The sequence below is a fragment of the Cryptomeria japonica genome, chromosome 2 (assembly GCF_030272615.1).
Source record: "Cryptomeria japonica chromosome 2, Sugi_1.0, whole genome shotgun sequence".
Lineage (NCBI taxonomy): Eukaryota > Viridiplantae > Streptophyta > Pinopsida > Cupressales > Cupressaceae > Cryptomeria > Cryptomeria japonica.
This window is the reverse complement of record NC_081406.1, coordinates 619,770,557-619,796,684: the sequence shown is the minus strand read 5'-3', so window position 1 is coordinate 619,796,684 and position 26,128 is coordinate 619,770,557. Positions and strand designations below refer to the sequence as shown.

General features: G+C 35.6%; 1 protein-coding gene across 1 annotated transcript in view; it reads left to right on the top strand.

The window, feature by feature from the left end:
- Positions 1-5,600: 5,600 nt before the first annotated feature.
- The window catches only part of LOC131078689 (clustered mitochondria protein), a 116,480-nt gene continuing 95,952 nt past the window's right edge, over positions 5,601-26,128 (top strand). The window contains exons 1-3 of the mRNA XM_058016449.2: positions 5,601-5,812; positions 8,685-8,973; positions 9,253-9,314. Of these exons, the coding sequence (XP_057872432.2) occupies positions 8,685-8,973; positions 9,253-9,314 (351 nt within the window). The 5' untranslated portion in view covers positions 5,601-5,812. The remainder of the gene's footprint in view (positions 5,813-8,684; positions 8,974-9,252; positions 9,315-26,128) is intronic.

Sequence of the window (26,128 nt, the reverse complement as noted above, 5' to 3'; positions counted from 1 at the left end):
ATGGAATTGTAGTGAAGGGGGGTAATTTTAAATAGTGATTAATCTTTAATCCCAACAATCAATTACAACTTAGATTTTTGTTAATTCTTGTTTTAATGCTATGTTCAAAAAGAAAAAGTGCAAGTTTTTTAAGCCTAAAATATACAAAAAATATTTATTAGTAATTTGATTGGGCTAAAGTTGGTGGCTATAAATCGTTTAAAAAAAAATACGATTACAAAACAAGAGAATGCACATCTCACGAGGTCTTTGACAATGTGTTGTAGGAGTTGGTGCAAAATACATATATAAGATAATGAATGGTTTGGATAGTTAGCAATTAGGTTTCAAATGCATTTATTAATAACATACCAACAATGTCTACATGTAGAGGAGGGGACAAGTCACTAGATTTTTAGGCTTTCGCAGGGGTTTTTGCTCAAATGTCCTGATGTTGCAATAAATTTTGCTTTTCTCATCACAATTTACTATCTTTGGTGAAGATTTTGCTCCCATGTCTCTTAAATTATAGAGATTCTCACATTTTTCTTGAATATTTTTTGCACTCATTACAATTATCGTGTACTTCAACAACATACCCCCAAGTAATAAATTTAATATGAGTGGTTCTCATTTCTTATGGTTTATTTTTGTGAAACATTGATTATTGTATTTCGTAGGATTCATTTCATTGCATGACATAAATTGAGTCTCTTTTGCTTCTTTTTCTTCTTTAATTGGAGTTGCTATTCATTTTATTATGTTGGTGCTTTTCAAATTTAATGCTCAGAGATTTTAATTATTTTGTTGTCTGATAAAATTTTTTTGCCCTAGGGTATTTAATTTTATGGAATTTAATAATAATTTTTGTTTATTATGAAACAATCAATTTCTCCATTTATTCTCTTTCCCAAGTGTTCCATTTGGTTGGTTTGGATGCTATGCATTTTTTTTCAATAGGCATTAGGTAATTTTACTATTTATTGCTATTTAGGTATCCATGATGTGATATAGAAGTTGTTAATGGTGTATAATGATGGATTTTAGGTCTCCAAGTTTAGGTTCCTTTGTAAGTCATCTAGTTAATATTTCTACTTAAAATTTGTTTTATTGGGGATTGATGTTATTTTGTGTCATTAAGCATTTAATAGGGTAATTTGAAAATGCAATTTATGACCTTTTTTCATGTGTCTACTATGAAATTGACATTACGAAACCAGTTTAGATAGGTACACGGTTAAATAATGCTATTAAAAAGGTTGTGTTGGTTGCAAAAATTCTACATGAGCTATTTTTATAGGTCTATAAAGGCTTCACTTCCTCTTAATGCATAATTAGTTTTAGATATTAAAAAAAAAAAGCATCAACAATCATTCAATCCATTGGATATTTTATTCAATTGGTAGAGAAGATGATTATATAGGTTTCATGATTTATAATTTTTTTTTGTGAAAGTACATTTACAATTTGAATGTACATATACACATTGTTAATGTTTTTAGTCGTTTTATGGGAAGTAGGAAAACTACTATTTGGAAAGTTGCATTAGAATACCATTTTACATTCATCTATTTCATTAGGTGTTTAAATTGTTACTTTGAAACTTGTAACTACATTTGCATGTTTTGGTCTAGGTAAGGCGTGGGTAAAGCACTTGACGTTGATACTGATAATCCAATTATTCTAGTTGTATTGGTTATTGGTGGTTCAAGTTTGTTTGGGTAAAATTATTACGATTTTCTAGATTTATATCAGTAGTGAGTACAATATCATTTATGATATGGTAAGTTTGTTTTTGGACCAAGGTTGACGTGCAAGTGAGTTCAAAGCTATTGAAATTATATTTCCTGTAATATTTTATATTTCAAACTTGTTGAAGTGTATTCCATGCTATTTTAACAATGTAGATATTCTAGCTTTGTATGTTTACGTCTTAGTTGTTCATACACGAAATAATGCACAACTCATCAACTTTTTCTTTTCTTTGGTTGTAATGTTTGCATATTTACATCCCTTATGTGCACTCACATGTAATTTTAAATTATTATATGAAACCTTAAATTAAGACATCCAAATCATGCTTATAAATTTTCTCATAAATATTAACAACTATATAAACATTCTTCTATCTCTATCTAAAAAGATGTATCTTGACAGTTCCTATTCACCAAATTAGACCAAACAACATGATAAGTCATATCACCATGTTAATTAGCTGGCTCTTAATTGTGCTTGTTGTTGTGTAAATATGTTCAAGCTCGTGATCTCTTGTTGTGGAGGAAAATTCCATGGAGTCCATTGAGGTTGCCTATATCAACTGAGTTGCTCTCATGGAGAATTTGGGATTGAAGTTGTGGCCCATAATACATACTTGAAAGGGGAGGTTTAGTAGAGCAAAGCAGGTGCAACGTTGTAGAACCCAAAGAATGCCATATTGAGTAAAGATTTGTAATAATTGGATGCAACCATATTGAATATGTAGATTAAAAGGAATGATAGATATTTTTAAACCTAGAAGCTGACTAATTTAATTTTATTTGTAGAATTTAGTTGAATAGTCATATTAGACAAGCTCGCATGACTTGCATCCTTAGACACCTATGATGTACTAATTCAATCTTTCAGTTCTCATATGAAAAGTGACTTGGACAAGTGAATTTCAAGTTGTTAGAAATTATGTACAATAAAAACTCTTCTGTACAATTTAAAAAGGATTGTGTCTTCTTTTACTATAGTTCAAGAAGAATCATGTCTCATTTTAATATAATTCAAACAAAATCAAAACTGTTTTCTTCTAGTCTTTGGTAGGATATTCGTTGCCTTACAATCCTTGTTTTAAATGAAGATTGTTTTAAAGGACAACAACCAATTCATTTTTAAACAATTGTTAAAAGGTGAAAAAATAACTTAAATATATTGACTTTGATTTTTTCCAGATTAGGTTGATCTTGAAAAAATAATTTAAATATATTTTAATTTCTAACACAACTCAAAATTGATATGAAGTCTATCCAAAAAGTAACAAAACAAAGCAAAAAAATTGATTTTTAAAATAAACAAACTTTTTTTTATTAAAATTAAAAATGTAAATGTGTGGGGGAAAAAAGTGACACTAAGCAAACATGCCCTAATCTCACTTTCAATCACACATTTGTGGAATACGAAAGAGCCTAGAGGTATCACACAATTGGCTACTTCTTTTTGTGGAAGAGAGAGCCACGGGCTACCTATTAGGATTTCTATTCCTTTGTTGCAAATGATAGATAAAATGATGCAAGTTCAATTCCCAACCCCAAAGTGCAAGTATGAATTAATAACAAGATTACAGAATTGAACTTAAACTATGGAAAGCTGTAAACACAAGAATAAGACAAGAATGAAAATGCGTACCCAGAGTCAAAATCTGAGTGAAAATGTTCAGGACGGGGGCGCGGGCGCCACTGTCCTGATTCTGCCCCTGAAACTGCTCCGGAAACTGCTGTTTTGCAACCTGAAAAGCTGTCAAAAATGCTGAAACTTGTTGTCTGACAGAAGGACCAGGGCGCCCAGCGCCCCTGTCCCAGGGACCAGGGCGCCCCACGCCCCTGTCCTGATCTTCTGCTCCAAAACTTGGTGTGAAGTTCGGTCTCAATCGGCTTCTCCTGGATCTGCAACCTGCGACGTCGTCCGAGTTCTGAAACCTGCACTTATATCTGAAAAGGTGTGGTGGGTGGCTATATAGGGTTTTGCCTTAGTCAAACCCCCGCTTTGGTGATTTCCACCTCCACGAATAGCCAAGTTGTATTGTAAAAGTAATGTGTGTGCAGACCTTGTGTGTGTGCAAGATCCTAAAATGAAAGTAAGCAAGCTAGAGCAACCTAGAAAGTAAACCCTAATTGCTTGTAAATGATAATGTAAATGCTCCAAATCAAGATGCAAAGTGATCTAAAGCATGAATACAAATGATATAATGAAGCTTATGCAAAGACATGAAAACAACATGAAATCATACCCAACCCCAAGGGAGGGGTACAAGCCAATCTTCAGTCGGTGATCCCTTATTGTTCTTCAATGCCTTCAAAGCCCTAAATGGATGAATGAAATTGATAGATGCTTGATGGATGGATGTTGAATGTTGTTGAAGTCTTCAAAGATCTGCTCTTTCGCTGCATAGAAGGTCCTTGAAACCAAAATTCAGATCCTTTCAAATGAAGAAAGAGAGCTCTTATATATGAAACCCTAGGTCTTAATTCCAACTTTAGGCCGACTTAGAGATTGAATCTCCCGCCAATTTCTTGGGGTTAAGCTTTATTTTATGATTGGATCGCGCTCCTAAAATTTCGGGAAAAATGTCCGGGACCATGTGCACTCCGGGCGCCATGGTCCCGACAACTTTTCACCAAATTTTCAGGGCCGTCAGATATGATGATTTTAGAGAGAATCCCGAAGTTACAGCTGATTTCGAGATGTTTTGACCCCCGAAATCAAGCCCCCAAGTTCAAAATAGGACCTAATTAGAGTTTTAGATTAAATGATGTATTGGAAGAATAAAATGAAAGGGGCACACTTTAATGAAAAGGGCCCAACTTTATGATATGGGAGATGATAAAATAGAACCTTAGACCTAATTAATTTAATTAATTAAGTGCTAAAGGGGAAAGGCAATGCAAAATGCAAAATGCGCCAAGGCAGGTGCTAAACTAGGTGTGAAATTGTACCACCCTAGCAAGTGCGTACAATTTACGACGCTACAGTAAACAAAGGGTTGTTGATTGCACATATGTATTATTATGATTAATATTTAAGCTTGCATGGATAGGGTGAACATTGTAAGCTTTGATTGTGTTCTACACTTCAGGACTACATTGTACGAATGGTGGAATTAAAATATTACTAAAAGCTAGCAACAATGGCAACATTTGTAACAACACTCTTTATAAGGGAATTTAGCATTTAATCGTTTTCAACATACACAACTCATTTTGATTTATTGATGAAGGATTGAAGTCATATTTGTTGGCATTATGTATTATTGAAACATACTTGTTTTGGTCTTGCCTTTTGGTATTATAGATTGGAATAATTTGAAGCCACATCAACTACAAGCAACAACAACAAAATATGATAGACATAATGCTTTCAAGAGTATAACATGAATCGAAGTATTTGATGATATTTTCTTCTTGTGTTTGTGACAAGCGAGGTGTTGGGAAGAGAATAAAACATGACAAAAAAAAGATTCAATCACATACAAATTTCAAATACACTTAGGATCATGTCAAGACTCATTACTTGATGTTGTATCAAGTCCTGTAAATGATATCACTCATGTCAAGCCTCACTACTTAATGTTATATCAAGACCAATAAATAATTAGTAATAATTAGTACACATTTCTCATTTTATATCAATCTCTAATAAAGTACTTAAAAATTCAACTATATACATCTTATCAAATTTATAAAACATACTAACTAACCATTGCACCTTCATTTTGTATTAATAAAATACACCAAATAATTCAATTCCATCCCATCCCACCTTTTTCCAACAAATACTGTGAAGGTCCCCACCTCATAAATAATCATGCCTAAGGAAAGAAGCCCCTTTGCATGACTCACATGTTGAATTTTAGTTTACATGCAAAAGGAAACACATTTTATCTTCACAACCCTAGGGTTAATATAATATTCGATAAAAACCTCAAACAAAAGAAAGGAGATTATCAGAAGCAACAAAACCCAAACCCCTCCGGCTTAGTAGACGCAAGGATCTTCGCGGCTGCAAAAATCATCATTTCAAGGTCAGATTGAGCCTTCTGCAACGCTTGTTTTTCGATCAACTCATTTGATCAGTAAGTTCTGTTTTTCTTCTCCACCATTAATGTACAAATACGTGTTTTTCGCCTGCTATTCACCACAGGTCAATTACTAAGGGAGAAAAATACAGACTGACTGCAATGCCTGAGCTTCTGTTTTTGAAGCTCGTGCATTAGTCACATAGAAGTCTTTGAATACCATATTATTTACATTGGTTTGTTTACAACTTCCTTTGGGTGATTGGCATATGGTCTTGTCTCCTGCTTTCTCCTCGCCTTTTTGTTTTATGGCAGTTGGTTAGCCTGATCAGTGATTAAATTATCTCATTAGACTCCAGTTCGGTAGGTGGACATACCCACTACTGTTAGAACGTTTTCCATAGAATGAACATGTGAGGTTGAGGTTGCAGAGTAGATAGATAGTTATAAAAAGTTTCATACGGCGGATGGAAGTCTTAAATGATCGCACATACCATTTAAGTGGCAGCTAGTGCAATCAATAGGCCACCCGTTAAATAGTCATACTTGATGACGCTAAATATCTCTTTTTGTTTTTAGGGGATTGGAATGATTTGGCAAATGAAATAAGTGCAGACTCAAAGTACAGGGCAAGTTACTGATATGTAATATTGCAAATTAGTTCTGGATATGTAAGAGGCGAGAGTTAAATTTTCCAGAAAGTATTGATTGTTTTTTATCATGCTTGTGTTCTACGGATATTTCTTGTTAGTTTGTGTGTAATAGTGTATGCGGGAGTTTTATGCAACCTGCAGCCTTTGAGAACTTGCAGGTTATTTTCATTAATTGTTTTCTTTGATTCTTATACTTCAAATTGTGTTTGAGCCGATAAATAATTCTGTAGAGAAATTCCTTTCAATAGGTTTACAGAGCTAAGATCATCAGGATTTTACTGATTGCAGTACCCTGAGGGTTATTGGGAGCATTTTACGTTCAGAAAGTGTTGTGTAACCCTTGCGGAAGTATTTCTCCACCTATGAGCTTTGAATTGAAGCATCCTAATAATCATTTGTTAGCATTTGGGCCCGGAGCCTCATCAACTGGATGTCAAATTTGGAAACAGGGAAACGAGGGTCATGCTGAGTAATTAACTAGATTGTCTTATTTGCATAACATCATAACATGATTCTTTACCAAAATATCTTCAGTGTACCAATGTTGTGCATATCAAGCTTTCTTGTCATTATAAATTTTCATTTTCGAAAACTGTGTTCAGAAGGAACCATAACTACAAGAACAAATCGTACACCAAAGTGTTACCAAATCTCTCAGAGATGTTAGCTGATAACCAGAATTCAGAGAGAGTGCCTTCACTATGCTAACATGTAAAGAATATAATTATTTGCAGCAGTAGAGAGGAGATCTACATTTAAATTATTCAGAAATAAAATATAAAGAGAGCTAGCTACCGTTGCCAGGATGGCTAAAGGGCAGCCAAACACACTTTTTCTACTGCAACTCTTCTTGTGCAATGTCCACAATGCTCTCTTTTGCAAGCTGTTACATTTTTATTTTTTAAATTCCCTATTCAGTGCAAAATTCTTTTTGCTATTAATTACCCGTACATGCTAAGAACATGTTGTCATGGAGTTCTAATCATCAACCACCCCCAGTTACAAATTATATGATTTCTCCTTTGCAAAGTGAAAAATAAATTTTTACAATATCCAATATCTTACTAAACACGTTAGAAAGTCATACTATTAAATTTTAATAGTAAGGCGGGCCTTAAGTTAAGGATTTATTTTGTACAAAACAAGCTAGTAGGCAATCTTTAGAGATTGTGTCATTAATTGGACTTAGTCCAATAATAAATTTTAAGAATGTATATTTGCTCTATGATTTCAAATATTTGTTTGGGATCATACTTTGATAGTGTATTTTTAACAATATTATACACTGTTTGACATTTGTTTAAGCGAATTTTGAGATATAATATAATGTTATGAAAAAAAATGAATGTTTATTATTGGCTATTTAGTTATTATTATGTTATGGAAAAAATTGAATGCTTATGAGTAGGTGTTTAGGTATTTTGCACAACAAATTCTGTCTTGAATGTGTAAGTTAAGAGATTGAGTCATATGGGAGAAAGGAAAATACCAGTGGCTCAAAGATGAGAAGACTAATGATGAGGTTAGTGATGTTTTTTTTGTCAATATGATCATTTTCGTGAATGTCTTATGTGTTAATAAGTTAATAATTTTATATCATAGTTACGATGGGATGGGGAGTGTTGAGTGGTATGGGAGATTGGGATGTGTACCTGTGTGCTGATTTGAAAAAAGTTTGGAGATGGTACTTGGAGATGGCAAAAATAGAAAAATATTTATAAATACTTAATTTTTGAAAAAATAATACCTATCAAAAATTTTGTTTTTGAAAAAATAATTAGACAATGGATATGCAACTTCAAAGAATGTTAAATGCCATGATGCTTAAAAATTAAAAATTGACATTTTAAAATATTGAAATTGATTCCATCAAAAACAAATATTAATTATATTGATATTTGATAATCATCATAATGAAATAAATGATTAATTTATAACCATAAGTATCTAGAGATTGCAGACAGAGATTGGGTGTGATGCTGTTAATTTAAGAACAGGGAGCTGGCCATATTTCACTTAATTGATAAAAGTTCAGTGCGGTCACCCATCTGAAGTCTTATCATTGTTTCTCTTCAAGCTATTACCTCTCTGCGATTTAATAAGAAAACATTCTGCTACAAAAATGCTCTTAAATTTTCATGCAAAAAATAGAAAACCACAAGTCTAATAGTGTACTTCTTTAGTTCTTTTCACTCTTGCTAACCATATTGTTTTAGTTCATGAAAAGGCATCCTTTTTAGTTTATGAATTAATGATGGGGTCTGGTGATACTTAAGATGGCAGGAAGGTCAAATAAATCCAAAAACAAGGGAAGAGGAGGAATGCATTCCAAGAATGCTACTCAGAACAATCCAATTCTGGATGTAGGACCTGCTTCAAACGAGATTTCCTCGGGGAAAGAACAAATTGTTGATCATTCTGGACAAAATTCAGATGTATCAAAGGATCCTAATTCTGTTGTAAATGGACCTGAACATGCAGAGAAGGGTTCTCCCCACAAGGATCCACATATCTCAGAAAATGGAAATGAGACAGATTCCAGTTCTACAGTTAAGCATGGGAATGGTAAGGTGGTGTGAATTATTGCACATATGGGAAGCAGTAACTTCCTGATTAGATGCAGTTTATAGAATGGTCGTTATGCATAATTTAGTATGTTCATTCTGGTCCAAAATGTTTCTACCGTGTGAGTTTGATTGCCTTAATTTGGTTTGCCTTCATCTCTTAATTATTGGTATTTTGTAGAAGTAATCTGAATTCAAAATGTCAATAGTTAAATTTATTACTTGCTAATTGTCTGGTGAGATTTACTGTATTTAAAATGCATTGATGGTTTGGTATCAGGGGATCTTCGTCTCTATCCTGTTACTGTGAAGGGACCATGTGGGGAAAAACTCGAGTTGCAGGTAAACTATTTAATTCATTGTACTTTTCAAATGGAAATAATCTGCTCTGCAGTGCATTTTTAATATGTCCTGAAAACAAGAAATGTTTTCATAGTTCCAAGAATGTTAAATAAGCATATTGAATTACCATTTTCTGTTTATGCAAATTGAATATTTAGAAATCAGTTCTATCCTAGCATGAGCATCATTCCATCCTTTCCTTTTGCTGCCGGTAACTTCTATAAGCATGTGCCATTCTGACCTTTTTATTTGTCCTGTAACTTCTGTTATCTTGGATGCATATGGTACTCAATGTTAATGAGTCAATTTGGTTTTTTCTAACCTTTCTTCACTGTATTCTCTCTCTTTTTTGGGTTACTTGTATGTATGTTGATGCATAAGCCAGTTTTTTCATCTTCCTTAAGTATTCATATCTCAGTTAAGCATGTCGTTGCTCTTTGCAGTTGTCTCAGAAGTACTTTTAATGCCCGATAAGTATCTTCGGGCAGTTTGATGATGATGAAATGCATAAAATGCAGGGAGGTTTCTTTGGAAGCAAGCATCCTTTTTTGTGATGGATGGTCTACATTTTTTTTCTTGAAGCTGAACTTATCAATTGACTGTCACATCTCTGTTTTGATGGATGATAGATTTATGCCCCATGCTCGAGTCAGTTTTTGTATATTAAAAATTAGTAATAAACATTAAACTTTTGCTTATCCCTTATCACAATCACATATTGATTTTGCTGGCTCTGATTTTCACATGCTGTTAGATGCGAGACCATTTGTGCTTAGATTCAGTTGTCATTTTGTGTGTAAGCTATTCTTTTTAGATTTGCTCATCTTATTGTATATGAGCTTCGTTTATGTGTGTAATACGGTACTATGCTACTCTAAGAAAGAAAGAAAGAAAGAAAGGAATTTTCAATTTTTATATCCACTAACTGTCAATATACATTAGTAAAGTACATTAAGTTGCAATTGCAAGTAGGAAGTAGAACAAGCTTAAAATCTGAAAAAGTAACTACATGCTAGAACAATTGATAGGCAAAACTTGATAGGCAAAACTAGAGTGACAACAGTAAAAACAAGTAAATCCTAGATAATTTACAAAAGATAAAGTCATGTGAAACAAGTACATAAAACCATAGAAAACTTTGAATATGAGAAGAGAGCTAGTGGAGATTAAAACTTGGTTCTAGTTTGTAGAAAAATATGCAAAAAAGAATGATAAATATCTTCATGGAAGGGCCAATGCAAGATTTGATAATTTTTTATTCAGGAAACAGACTCATGTTAAGAGGCTTGGTTGGACAATTGTCAGAGGAAATAAGGTAGAGAGAAAATTGGCAGTTTATGTGTGCTTGCCCCAGTGGCTTGGAATTTGGACAAGTGGATGTTGGAGAGTTTTGATTGCTCATGCCTCACAAAAGAATAAGAAGAATTGGGTGCTTGGAGGTGTTAATTTTAAGCAATCAGATGTTAATTTTAAGTAATCAGATTATAACAGACTGTAGATTAACAGTAACAGCAATAAGAACACAAGACAAAACACACCAATACCTTGGGAAAACCTCCCTCTTGGAGGTGAAAAACCCAGCCTCAAAATACCATATGTATTATCTCAAATGTAGGCAATTACAAGGCAATGAACTTATCTTAGATTGCTGTCCAATCAGCAAGTTAGCAGATCACGATCTCTCTTTACATACCAATGAAGGTTGCAGCCCTTTATCAACAGCAGATGGCAAGGAAGATCAGCAGCAGATGACTGAGGAAGACTTGACCAGATTCGCACAAGGAGAGTCTTCAAGTTCACATGAAGATCTTGACAACTTCGCCTCACAAACAGCCTTAAATAAGTTCGGACAATGGACTTGAACAAGTTCGCACAAGTGAAGGAGAATTCGCCAATATTGGAGAGCAGAATACATTCATAGAAGATGATGGTGATAATGACTTCATTTGCTGTTAGTTTTATATCCAACTTTTTGGCACCAATACCCCAAGTCGGCTTGCATATTTATTTATTTAAATTACATTGTCATTTTACAATTTACATTGTCATTTTACAATTTACATTTGCCTTCACGTTACATGTTTGGGTCCAGCCCAAAGTTACATTTACTTGCCTCCACGTTACATGTTTGGGTCCAGCCCAAAAATACATTTATTTGCCTCCACATTACATGTTTGGGTCCAGCCCAATAATTCGAATTACATGAGAGATAATACATGTGTATTTTAATCGTCATTGACAACATTAAAATGCAATGGATAGGTATCCGGGCTAGCTACTATTTCAACACTCCCTCTTAGCTAGGGAGGATATCTGCCACTTGTCATGATACATTCATGACTTTCATCTTGCATTGCCCGCAAGGATGAATGTATAAGCTCCATAGAGTATACCTGCGATGAAACACATAAATATCATGAACTCATTTCATGATGTCCATCTTGCATTGCCCGCAGAGGGTGGAAGAGGTCTTACACCTCATCCTTCACCCAGAGAAGGATACAATGTCACCTTGCATTGCTCGCAGAGGGTGACTCCACCTTACATTGCCCACAGAGGGTGGAGGATGCAAACTAAATTGCATCACTAAGATTGAGACTTCCTCTCAATCAATGCTGTGTTCTCCACAATTCCAAGCTTCTCTCTGAAGTACTCAAACTGCACTCGAGCTAGAGGCTTGGTGAGAACATCTGAAACTTGTTCATCAGTGCTGATATATTTCAGCTGGATGGCACCTCTTTGTGCCATATCACGAACATAGTGATAATGAGTTTCAACATGTTTTGACCTGTCATGAAACATGAGATTATTAGACATTTTAATACAACTCTGATTATCATAATAAATAACAGTGGATTCCCAAGGTTGTCCAAACAACCCAGCAAGAAATTTGCGAAGCCAAACTGCTTCTCTAATTGCCACACTTGAAGCAATGTAGTCAGCTTCTGCAGTACTCAATGCAACTGAGGACTGTTTCCTACTAGCCCAAGAGATCATAGAGGAACCCAAGCTGAAACAAATTTTAGAATTGCTTTTCCTGTCAATAACACTTCTAGCTCAATCAGAATCAGAGTAGCCTTCCAAATTGATCACTGTGTTGATTGGATACTTCAGCCCATAGCCAACTGTTCCACGCAAGTATCTCAGGATGTGCTTGGCTGCCACCAAGTGAACATGCTTTGGCTGGTTCATGAATTGGCTAAGTGTATTCACTGCATAGCAAATATCTGGTCTAGTGTTAACTAGATACATCAAGGATCCAATCAATTGCCTATACTCTGAAGGATCTGTAAAATCAGAATTAGCTGCAGAAATACTCAAGTTCTTGAAGTTAGTTTCCATAGGAGTAGACATAGGTTTACAATCCATCATACCAAATCTTTTCAATACATCAATAGTAAATTTTCCTTGACTTGGAATAATTTCATTAGGTCTTTGCCACACTTCTAACCCTAGAAAGTAATGCATTAGACCTAATCCTTCATTTCAAATTCAGTAGCTAATTCTTTCTTACACCTAATGATGAGACTATCTTCACCAGTTAGGAATAAATCATCCACATATAAAACCGGAATTAGCATTTCACCATTAGATACTTTAAAGTAAATGTTAGGATCAACATCATTCTTTCAAAACCCTAAACTAACCAAGTACTTATCAATTCTTTCATACCAAGCTCGAGGAGATTGCTTGAGGCCGTAGAGAGCTTTCTTTAGTTTGCACACATGAGTTTCTCTATTATGAATCTCATAACCTTCAGGTTGTTCAATATAGACTTCTTCCTCAATAATGCCATAAGGAAGGCAGTCTTTACATCCATCTGATGTAACTTCCAACCTTTGTCTGCAACAATAGCTATAATAGTTCTAATGGAAGTATATCTAGCATCAGGAGCAAATGCTTCTTCATAATCTATGCCTTCCTTTTGAGAAAAACCACAAGCTACAAATCTAGCTTTGTATTTCTCTATACTACCATCAACAACATGTTTAATTTTAAACAACCAGTTGGAAGAAACAACAGACTTACCTTTAGGTCTAGGCACAATATCCCAGACATCATTCTTGATGATGGATTGATACTCTTCGTCCATAGCTAATTTCCATGCTTGCTGGTTCATAGCTTCTTCTATGCTGGATGGTTCGGTCTCAATGATGTTGCACATCATTGCAACATAGTTGGAGAACTTCTGAGGTCTCTCACTTTCTCTGAAAGTGCCACTAGGAGCTGCAAGCTTTTCTGCATCTTGGATTGTGCTTCTAACCCAAAGTGGCATTTTCTTGCTAACTGCAATATCTCTAGGTCCATTAGTTGGAACCAGAGGCTCAGGAGAATCATCATGCTCAATAGGTTCGGGAGGCTCAATAGGCTCCCTCTGAATCTCAGGGTTAGTATCGATATCCATATTTTGATTATCATTAACTTCTTTATCATTATTAATAAGAGAACCTTTAGATTTCTTGAAAGCAATATTTTCTTCAAAGGTGACATCCCTACTTACCTCAATATACCTTTGACCGGGAATGTAGATGCAAAATGCCTTGGAAGGTTCACTATATCCAACAAGGATACCCTTCTTCCCGGAAGGCTCTAGCTTAGTCCTCTTTTCCTTTGGCACATGAACATAGATAGGACTTCCAAAGATCCTAAGGTGGCTGATATCTGGTTTGACTCTAGTGAAAGCTTCCTCGGGAGTTATGTTCTTCAGGACACGGCGAGGGCATCTATTTTGAATGTACACTACAGTCTTAGATGCTTCGTCCCATAAGAAGGTCTGCAGGTCCTAATCGTGAATCATAGCTTTGGCTGCTTCAACAATGGCCCTATTCTTTCGTTCAACTACACCATTTTGCTGAGGATTGTAGGGGACGCAAAACTCCCTCTTAATGCCTGTCTCTACACAAAAGTCATTGAAGCCACTTGAGGTGTATTCACCTCCATTTTTCGATCTTAACACTTTAATCCTTTTACCAGACATATTTTTAGTTAGGGCTTTAAATTCTTTAAACCTACTTAGTACTTCATTAGATTCTTTAGAGTTTAGAAAGTAAATCCAAGTCTTTCTAGAAAAATCATCTATAAATGTAACATAGTATAGAAATCCACTAGGTGAAGGAACATACATAGGTCCACATAAATTAGAATGAACAAGTGATAATTTTTCTTTAGCTCTACTTTCACTTTTATGAAATGGACTTTTAGTGTTCTTACCTAATGCACAACCTTTGCAAGTATCATCATGAAATTGATTAAGTTTAGGCATACCTTGAACCATCTTTTCAAGTGAAGGAAGTGCCTGATAGTGAAGATGGTTGAGCCTCCTATGCCATAGCTCGCTAGATTCAGAAGCTTCATGAATGAGTACTCGAATGGGGTTAGCTGAAAGCTTATACAAACTATCATAACACAAGCAGATTTAATAGTAGATTTCTTAGTCCATGCAAGTACTTTACCCTCAAAAAATGCTATTTGATAACCTTTATTTTCTAGGGCAGAAATAGAAATTAAATTCCTCTTAATTCCAGGAACAAATAAAATATCACTAAGATACAAGGACATGCCAGATTCTAAATTTAAAGAAGTGCTACCAAAACCTCTTACCGAATACTGAGCATCATCACCAATTACCACATGAAGGTTGGACTCTTTCTCCATCAAGTCTGAGAGATGCTTTCGATATCTCGTGATGTGTCTAGATGCACCACTGTCTATCAACCAAGTGTTACTATCGGTTGGCACACCGCTGGACAAGGTAGAAATGAAGAGGTAGTCTTCATTATCCTCTGAGTTTGCAACTTCATTCAGGTTGGCCTCTCCTTGCATGGGCGGATTCTGACATTGTTTAGCATAATGTCCAAACTTGTCGCATCTGAAGCAACGGACACGGGAAAGATCCCTTGGCTTCTTCTTTGAATCATAAGTAGGAGGTTTGAAGTCTCTATCTCTTTTGAAGTTGTTCTTCTTCCAATGGCCTCCCTTTCTTTTAACATGTTGAGATGCAAGTACATGTTGATCTCCTCCATGAGTGCCTTTATGCATTCCTCTGGCAACAAGGCGTGACTCCTCTTGAATGCAATCTGATCGGAGGCGATCGAAGGAAGGAAATTCAGCTCTTCCACTTATGCTTTGAATGAATGGATCCCAAGAGTCAGGAAGACCATTCAAAGCAATCATGACAATATCTTTGTCAACAACTTCTCTTCCAACAGCGCTGAGTTGGTCCTTCAATTCTGAAATCTTCATGAAGAAGGACATGACTGAATCTCCTTTGCTCATTTTGACTTGAAGAAGTTGCTGCCTCAATGTAAGTGTCCGATTGATGATGTTGATCTCATATATCCCTTCTAGATGTTTAAACATCTCTCGGGCTGTCTTCAATTTGGAGATAACTGGAACAAGACGATCCTTCACGGAATCAATAAGGAACTTCTTTGCCTTGAGAGCATTCTTCTTGAATTGCTTTAGCTCTTCCGGATTTGAAGGTTCAGTCAGATCCTTGTCTTCCACAAACTGTAACAACTCTAATTCTTCAAGAGTAAGGAGGACACGAACCTTCCATGATGTGAAATTAAGGGCACCTTCAAGTCTGTCCTCTACTTTCAGACCTGTAACCATCTTGCAAAACTAAAACAACAAATTGAAAGTGAAGGACAAATAATAATCTGATTATTTAGAATGAACCTAAAGCTCTGATACCATGTTAATTTTAAGCAATCAGATGTTAATTTTAAGTAATCAGATTATAACAGACTGTAGATTAACAGTAACAGCAATAAGAACACAAGACAAAACACACCAATACCCTGGGATAACCTTCCTCTTGGAGGTGAAAAACCCAGCCTCAAAATACAATATGTATTATCTCAAATGTAGGCAATTACAAGGCAATGAACTTATCTCAGATTGCTCTCCAATCAGCAAGTTAGCAGATCACGATCTCTCTTTACATAATAATGAAGGTTGCAGCCCTTTATCAACAGCAGATGGCAAGGAAGATCAGCAGCAGATGACTGAGGAAGACTTGACCAGATTCACACAAGGAGAGTCTTCAAGTTCGCATGAAGATCTTGACAACTTCGCCTCACAAACAGCCTTAAATAAGTTCGCACAATGGACTTGAACAAGTTTGCACAAGTGAAGGAGAATTTGCCAATATTGGAGAGCAGAATACATTCGTAGAAGATGATGGTGATAATGACTTCATTTGCTGTTAGTTTTATATCCAACCTTTTGGCGCCAATACCCCAAGTCAGCTTGTATATTTATTTATTTAAATTACATTGTCATCTTACAATTTACATTTGCCTTCACGTTACATGTTTGGGTCCAGCCCAAAGTTACATTTACTTGCCACCACGTTATATGTTTGGGTCTAGCCGAAAAATACATTTATTTGCCTCCACGTTACATGTTTGGGTCCAACCCAATAATTCGAATTACATGAGAGATAATACATGTTTATTTTAATTGTCATTGACAACATTAAAATGCAATGGACAGGTATCTGAGCTAGCTACCATTTCAACAGGAGGAAGCACGGTAAGAGGGATATTACCGCACTTCCTCTCTTTATCAACATATGAAGTGTGATATTCATGTTGAAGTAGTTAGGACAGACATCTAATTATTATTAATTTGGTCCTTTAATTACTTTTTCACTTAAGCTTAACTTACGTGCTTTTTATTATCTAGATTTTGCTTTTCTTGCATTAGTTCTAGCTGTAGTTGAGCTTAATTTAGCTCCTACTTTGCATTGCTTTAGTTCTCCTAATTTTAGCATTAGGTTTTTGCACCTAGGGTTTCATTTATCTTTATAAGGATTTATTCATTCATTGTAATCTTATCTTTGGTTGATCTCTTTTGTGTGACAAGTGTTTTGCTTGCAAATAAATCTTGGTTCCTGTGGTTTATCATCAACTTTTGCAATTTATTTAGGACATGACAACTTCAATTTCTTGACTTGGATGAATAAAATCAATTAACACAATAACCTAATGTTGCAAGATATGATAATTTATTTGGGAAATAGACTTATTAGGTTTAGAGGCTTTGCTGGACAATCCTTAGAGGAAATAAGATGGAGAGAAAATTGGCAGTTTATGTGTGCTTGTCCCAATGGATTGAAATTTGGACAAGTGGATGTTAGAGAGTTTTGTTTGATCATGCCTCACACAAGAATAAGAAGAATTGGGTGCTTGGAGGAAGCTCAATTGAGGGATATTACCACACTTTCCTATCTTTATCAATGCATGAAGTGTGATGTTCATTTAGGGCATGACAACTTCAATTACTTGAATTGGATGAATAAAATCACTTAACAAAATAGCTTTGAGAGTCTCTTATAAGGATCAATGTTTGAGTGTGACTCTACCATAGTTGAAGAAGGTAGTGATGGAATATTTAGAGTGTTACTAGAAACAATGATATCTGTATAGGATCGCATTGTAGATAGGTACTTAAAAATAAGGCAATCTCAATAGACAAGCAGTTCAAAATAAAACATACCATGATTTCCATTACAAAAAGAACAAAGATGACATATCCCATTGCCTTGTGGAATTTGGTGGGTTATGTTAATGAAAATTTTATTGGAACAAACTTGTAGATAGCTTAAGGTAGAATCTAGTAATTTTTTATTGGCAAATTTTTGCTAAATGACAAATAGTTGAAATTGGGGTTTCAATTTTTGGCGAACAACACAAGTAGTAAGATAACCTAAATAAACACATTTTTACAATTTTTAAGTATAAGGCCAATTAAATCACTTGAGCATTTATTTTAAAACTTTTGAATTGAACTATTTTGCTATAGTATCCGATGTGTGATTAGATCTAGTTTGCCTAAAGTTTATAGGCCAAGTTACTGATCTTGGTACTAGTTCAAGTTTGGGTTTGCTGGTTTGTTTTGTGGATTTGGCCAATTTTTTTTGGGGTTAGGTCTGTTGGTACAAAAAATATTAACATCATACTATCTACATATTTACAGCCTAAAAGCAAGAATTAAATTCAAAATTTCTATATATTACATCAAATTAAATAATATTAAATTTTACACATCATATTAAACTAAAAGTATTAGAATTTAAAAATGTATTAAATTTAAAATATTTCTATATAATATATTAAGCCCCATGAATAGTAGTGTTCCTACTTCTTAGTTGGTCATGTCTTTGCATGAAAGAAAATATTTATGAGGGAATCATGCAATTATAATTAAAGTACTATCCAATTCAATGTTTCTAAAGTAGGGAATAGAGGAAAAATGTTGCGCTTTAGAATATATGTTCATTTAGCACGAAACCTTCATTTATTGCTCAGGCCCAACGCCTATGCTTTTGTCCTTCTCCATAGATTTTAATCCTATAGCGAAGGATTGAGAATCTACACCTTTTGTGTTTGGACTTTGGATGCAATGACTTTTATCTATACTTTTTGTCCCATTGCCTGCCTAATAGCCTTTATGCCGTATTAGGTAAACATTGCTAAACAAATTGAACTAGTTTGAGTAGAATAACAAATTCCATGTAAGGACCCGCTAGTCCTAACCTTAGGCTAACTAACATAATTAATTCCAAATTAAATCTAGCATACATTTATTAAAAACTACATACATTTGTCACAAATGAATAACAAATATAAGTGCAAAATTTATCAAGAACTGTAGTTAACGAGTATGAAGGAGTAGGAAATATCATAACAAAATGGATAAATATTTCGTTCAATTAGTAAGCAAACATATGAGTAAGATGAATTCAAAGAAACTTTAAAATACTATGTCAACTTGACGACTTATTAATGATCATGAGAATAAGGACAACTTTAAATCTCATTATTACCCTCTATCCCTAGCATTTTGCATTCTTAATGAAATGGTAGAAAAACTAATCAAGAAGCACATAAGCATTGAAACCAGCATATTATTAAGATTGACTAAAGATAACTAGTTTAATGTGCAAGAGGACCCTACAAATTTCTATGTTATTTTCAATGATTATAATGAACTAAGGTTATTGTGCATAAGAACTTAAATTAGCATCATTAAATTGTGCATTCATCAGGGAAATTAAAGAAAACTCATCAATGGAACACGCAACCATAAGTCATGACACATGTTAGTAGGTTAGTGGGTTAGTGGTCTTCCTTTCTTTTTAATTACCTTTACATGGCAACCTCCTGTCGCATTTGTTACAGTAGACTTTACTGGTCATTTACATGGTTTACATAGCTCAATCATGAGACCACATTGGTCTATTAAAATGAATCATTAATACAACATACAATAATACGTAGGACTTTACAGTCATAATATGAAATATCTGTCTCCGGATGTAGCGTCTCCATTGCCATCGGACTCACCTCCATCTGCAAATGGAAGACGGACATATGACCCAGGCGTTTTATCTGGCCAACCAAACAAAGCTTTCGCTTCTCGGTGCTCATGATAGGCTCCCGTCCCTCATGATGGAGTATCCTAGCAAACTGACATCAATTGTTGAGAATGGAACCTGTGTGTGCATGTAGTATCTAACAACCAGATTGTTGAACCTAGCTACATGTGTTATGGCAGTGAGAAAATTTAATTACTTGGCTAAGTTTTAACCCTTTTGGGGTAGGTGAAAACATCCTTCCCTGTTTAACCCATAAACAAGCACATCTTTCCAATACATCCTTCATAGACAGTTAAATATTATCCTCCCTGGTTAAATTTTTATTTATTATAAAGTTTATCCTTAATTCTACCCAAATTATAGAAATTCACTATCATTCAGTTCCAAATTGAAATAAGCAAAAGATATAAAAGGAAAACCAATCTTATCCAATTTCGGAAATCATTTCGTAGATATAAATAATCTACAAACGATATATATAAATATATAATATTGGTTATATTAAAACATGAATCGGCGGGCATATATATATATAATTTATAGATATCAATCATAAATTAGCTGTAAAAGGGTATAGATTCTAACTAAATATGCTGTGCACTCCCATTTGACAGCCATAGAATGATCCAGACTAAACTATTTGATTTTTATGGTATTTGAGTGGATGAATTGTTTGAGAGAAATACGATAACAGAATTTACCTTCAATCTGATTTGAAACTCAGTCATATATATAGCAGATTGATCCATTAATTTAAACACAGATCAAAGAAAGAGTGTGAGGGGTGGGCATTTTGTACTCACAGCAATTGAATTTGCCCAGTTAGAAAAAAAATATGTCTGCAATGATTACTTTAAACCCAATATTTATGAATATTGCAGATCAACCCATTAATAAAATGCAAAGGAAGGAAGAAATGGGCGATAAACAGAAAGACCAGGAATTATAATCTGCAAAACAAATCATGGTGAGGGAAGGGGGAAAACGTGGTCATGATCAAAAGCTGGAGTAAAAATAAAATAAAAGTCTGCAAGGGAAACAAAGGGTGCGATAGCAAACAAGGGAGAATTTGACTTGCCTGCCCAACACATCTCTGTGGCAATTCAATCTTATAATGTCTAATGCATTGCAATATATTCTATGCCACATGGAAATCTACTCAGCTAATTTGACTCATAAGAAATTTCAAACTGCCAGCTCCAGCGATTAGAAGGAATTAAGAACTCTTGAGATAAGAAATAGCAATCAGAAAACAACAAATTTACCTGTGTCACAGCGATAGTCAAGGAGGAAAAATCTACTTTACCAGCCCAAGCAAATCAAGTCAATTTCAAAGCCAATGTACATCGATTTGAAAATAAGATTCCTGTGCTAAAAATCAATTCACAATCAAGTTTCATGGAGTACGATTTATGCAGGAAATAATTTATTTAAAAGCTACTGGAAACCAACAAATTGTCAACAAAATTGCCCCATAGGATGGATGTGATAACCCCCCCAGTGGACTCGACTATGCTCTGCCAAATCCAGTGATTCAAGAAGATCAAAATCAACCAAATAGCAGATGGGATAAATTGCAAGTTTTACCCTATCATTGGGAAGGCAGCGATGATTTGGAATAAGTCTCCTTCCCTCCACTCTAAGCATCGACTAGCCCAGTCAAATTTGAACCAGAAAAACAATGAATTCAGCATTCAAATAATTCATGTTATGTACTGCAAGTACAAGGAAATAGACCAACAAATAGCGATAGAAAGCAACAAAACGAATGACATTATGTAATGCCCCGCCAGGAAATCCCGAAGTGATTAAACGAAAAACACTAGAAAGAGCAAACAATTTTTTTTTTAAAACTTAATAAGTTTAAAGAGACAAAGAATTAACAATAAGCTTAGATTACACAACGGAAGACTTAACTTAACACCTAAAGGGTTTCTCAACTTGGTTAACTAGGTTTACCACTAATATCGCTGAACAAGAATAATCCAATTAAACTTAATAATGTAATTACACTTAATCAATGGTTAATTCGTCCAATAGTCTTAATTATTGAAAATATGCTTAAGTTCATTCATTAGGAATCTAACCATTCATTATATCTAATATTCAAATGAAACATATGCATTACATTTAATTTCCATACATACATTGCTTGCATCATAAGATAGAAATTACATTGCATTTCAATAATCACTAAGTTACAAAATCAGATAATGTTACATTAAAATTTACATCTTGCCATGAAGGCATACATATCAAGTTAATAACAACTGACCATGAAAGGTTCAATCCATGCCAGCTTTTTTTGATTGATTTTTTAACAAAAAAAAAATCAATCCTATTTTTGCAGATTGTTATTTTTTGAAACTTTTTCAAGGTTTAAATCTGCAGGGAATTTCAATTTTTGGGTTTCTCCCAAACCTCAAAATTTGCACATTGGGATTCGTACCAAAGAATTCCACTCTAGGGTTTCAAATTTTTTGCAGCTGCTTCTATTCTAATATTTTAATTAGATTCTTCTATCTCTTGCTTTCACTCGGTTGACCTCGTTCAACCTCAATTTCCGTGATGGCATCATTAACCAACATCATGTTGCAACACAGTTAGAAGTTCAACGGCCGCACCTACAACACCTAGAAATAGCACATGCTTACCATTTTTGAGTATTGTTGCCTTGATCAGATTCTTTTGGGCAAGGAATCTCGTCCTACAACAACAGGTGATGATCAAGACAAACATGTTGTGAAGAATCGAGAGGCAGTCATGCTTATCAAACTCTCAGTCACAGATGATCAATTCCCTCAGATGCCTTCAGGTAAAACAACTAAAGAGATCTGGGATCTCTTGAAGGATCTTCATGAAACGTCCAACAAAAGCCGAGCTTTCTTTCAGGAACATAAAAGATCAGATTAGAATCATGTCCAATAGTTATAATGAAATGATCAATCTTTAACTCTTATTAAAAAAAAATACATCCCAACACATCTGACAAAGATCAAGGACATCCATGACCAGTTGGAAGCTATAGGCCGCACCATGGTGGAAGAGGATATGGTAGTGATCATGTTGAAAAGCCTTCCCAAATCCTACGAGCATTTCATTGATACCCTCAATATCTCCTCTACTAGTGTTGATCTGAAGTTTCTTGATCTTTGCAACAAGCTTTTACAGCAGGATCGATGGAAGCAGTAGTTTGGAAGCAGCGCTAGTTCATCCACTGAATAGGCCTTCACAACTTGAGCTTCACATAAGAACAAGGGTAAAGTTCTGTCCTTCTAGCAGAAAGGACCAGGTCAAGGTCAACATCAGTAGTCTTCAAAGAAGAAGAGCTTACAGTGTTCCTACTGTCATATCTATGGCCATTTGGTGAATGATTGCAGGAAATTGATAGCATCCCAACAATCCAAACGAGGGTCCAAGCAGAAAGCCAATTCTGCCACGCATCCTGATTAGAAGGAATTTGCTTTCTATGCGTTCATGGCCCAAACCTCATTTGATGATGTTCAATCATCAGCCTGGTACATTGACTCTGGAGCCTCTCGGCATTTCACACATCATCGGGATTGGTTTACAGAGTACATGCCTTTCACTGATTCAGTGATCTTTGGTGGAGGTGAAGAGTATACTGTTGTCAACAAGGGCAACGTTCAGATTTCATCTGGTGGGAGGGATTTGATATTCTTCAATGTATACTTTGTACCTGGTATGATGCTCAATCTACTGTCAATCAGTCAAATTATGTAGCATTCACCACAACTGGATGTCGTCTTCAAGTTGCACAAGTGCAACATTGTTGACAAGGAGACTCACACTACAATTGCAGTTGGCATTGAGGATCAAGGTCTTTATAGACTTGTTGATTCTACTAGTTCTCAGGAGCTCGCCATGGCAGCTAGGAGTACTTCCATCAACACTCTTTGGCATCAGCGATATGGACACCTGAATGTCCACTATCTCTCTCAGTTGGTTCAAGAGGATCTAGTTGTAGGATTACTTGAGATTCAAACTCAAAATCATGGAGTTTGCGGAGCATGTCAAGCTGGAAATCAGCATAGGACTCTGTTTTACGTTGGAGACGCTTGGAGAACATCCAAGGTCTTATAGCTCATTCATGTGGATATTTGTGGTCCCATGAACACTCCATCTGTCACTGGATACAGGTATTTTCTATTATTTGTTGATGATTTCAATAGACGCATGTGGGTTTTATTTTCTTAAGCAGAAATCAGAGGTGTTCACCATGTTTAGAAGTTTAAGGCCTTAGTGGAAAAAGAGTCTGGGTGTCAGATAGTCACTCTTCGGTCTGACAATGGAGGGGAATTTTGTTCTACAGAGTTCACCAACTTTTGTGCATCACATGGCATTAAGCATCAACTTACCACACCTTACACCCCTCAGCAGAACGGTGTTATTGAGCGTAGGAACCGTATAGTCACTGAGATGGCTTGGTCTATGTTGGAGCATAGAAATGTTCCATAACACTTTTTGGCAAAAGTGGTCTTCACTGCAGTCTACCTTCTGACCGGTCTCCCACAAAGGCCGTTAAGAAGATGACTCCAAAGGAAGCTTGGTCTAGCAGGAAGCCCAAAATTAGTCATTTGAAAGTTTTTGGCTCTACAACTTATGTTTGGATTCCAAATGCCAAGTGCACCAAACTTATTCAAAGAGTAAAAAATTGATGTTCACCGGCTACAGTGACAACCACAAGGCATATCGGTTGATTGATATAGACACTAATAGCCTCATTCAGACGAGATTTAGTATTTGATGAAGAAAGAGGGTCTTTTCAGCCTTCCTCACCTGATTTGAGCACTGAGGATCAGCCTCCAAAGGTTGCAAGTATGGGTGTTTGCCTTCCCTTAGCTCCACCCGATGGGAGGGATTCAATTGACTCTACAGTTGTGGGGTTTCCCATGCATGACATTGCACCACCTGACTTTCCTCAGGACCTTCTGGATCCACATCCAGAGGAGCTTGCTCCAGATATTCTAGGTAATCTTCTTCTTCCTGCAGAAGATGTTGGTACTTCTACTCTCTGGCCTAAGTGGTGGGCCAAGACCATTGGTGGTCTTCATGATGATGAGCTCATTAAGGGTAGATCAGTTAGTGGTAAGAGCAAGTGAAACACAGATAATTTTGCTCTTATGGCCAACATTCACAGTATTTATGAGCCTCAGATATATACAAAGGCTAAAGGTGTACATGAGTGGGAAAAGGCTATGGCAGCTGAGCAACATAGTCTTCTAAAAAACAACACTTGGGTATTGTTAGATCTTCCTCTAGGGAAGAAGCCCATTGGTTGCAAATGGGTGTTTAAAGTCAAGTATAACGCTGATGGAACCCTTGATAAGTACAAGGCTCGGTTAGTAGCAAAAGGGTTTTCACAGAAGGAGGGCATCGACTATGAGGAGACATTTGCTCCCACAACCAAGATCAGTAATTAGGCTTGTCCTTGCTCTCTCAACTCAGTTTGGATGGAAAGTCCATCAAGTGGACGTCAAGAGTGCCTTTATTAATGGTGATTTGTAGGAAGAAGTCTACATGACACAACCTCCAGGTTTCAAGGTTGCCGGTAAAGAACACCAGGTATGTAGACTAGTCAAAGCACTCTATGGCCTCAAACAGGCTCCTCGTGCATGGTACATAAAAATTGATAAGTACTTGATTGATCAAGGCTTTCAAAGGAGTCCTTCAAATCCCAATTTGTATGTCAAACATACTAGTGATGATATTCTATTTCTAGTAGTCTATGTTGATGATCTCATCATTACTGGCAGTGCAACACATTTGATCATGTAGGTCAAATAGAATTTGTGTAAGCATTTTGATATGACAGATTTTGGGACTACTCCATTATTGTCTCGATGTGGAGGTTTGGCAGACTAATAGCCACATATTCATTTCTCAGTCAAAGTATGCCAAGAGCCTATTGGATAAGTTTCAAATGCAAGATTGCAAACTTGCATCTACACCTATGGAGATAGGGCTGAAATTTTCAGCCAAATCAGATTCACCTGTAGTTGATGAGTCTTCATTCAAGCAACTAGTGTGTAGCCTCATCTATCTCACCACCACTAGACTTGACATCAGTTATGCTGTGAGCTATATTTCTCGCTTCATGTCAACCCCCAAAGTTGAACATTGTGTTGCAACAAAGTGTGTGCTTAGATATGTGAAGGGCACTCCTGATTTTGGCATTTTGTACAACAAAAGCAAAGATCCTAGGCTGGTTGGTTTCACAGACTCAGATTGGGCAGGTTATGTTGATGATAGAAAGTCAACCTCTTGGTATGTTTTCAGCTTGGGTATAGGTGCAGTCATAGGGACCAACAAGAAACAATAGGCAATAGCTCTTTCCTTGATTGAAGCAGAGTATCGGGGAACTGTTAAGGCAACATGTGAGGCAATTTGGCTATGTAGGATGCTT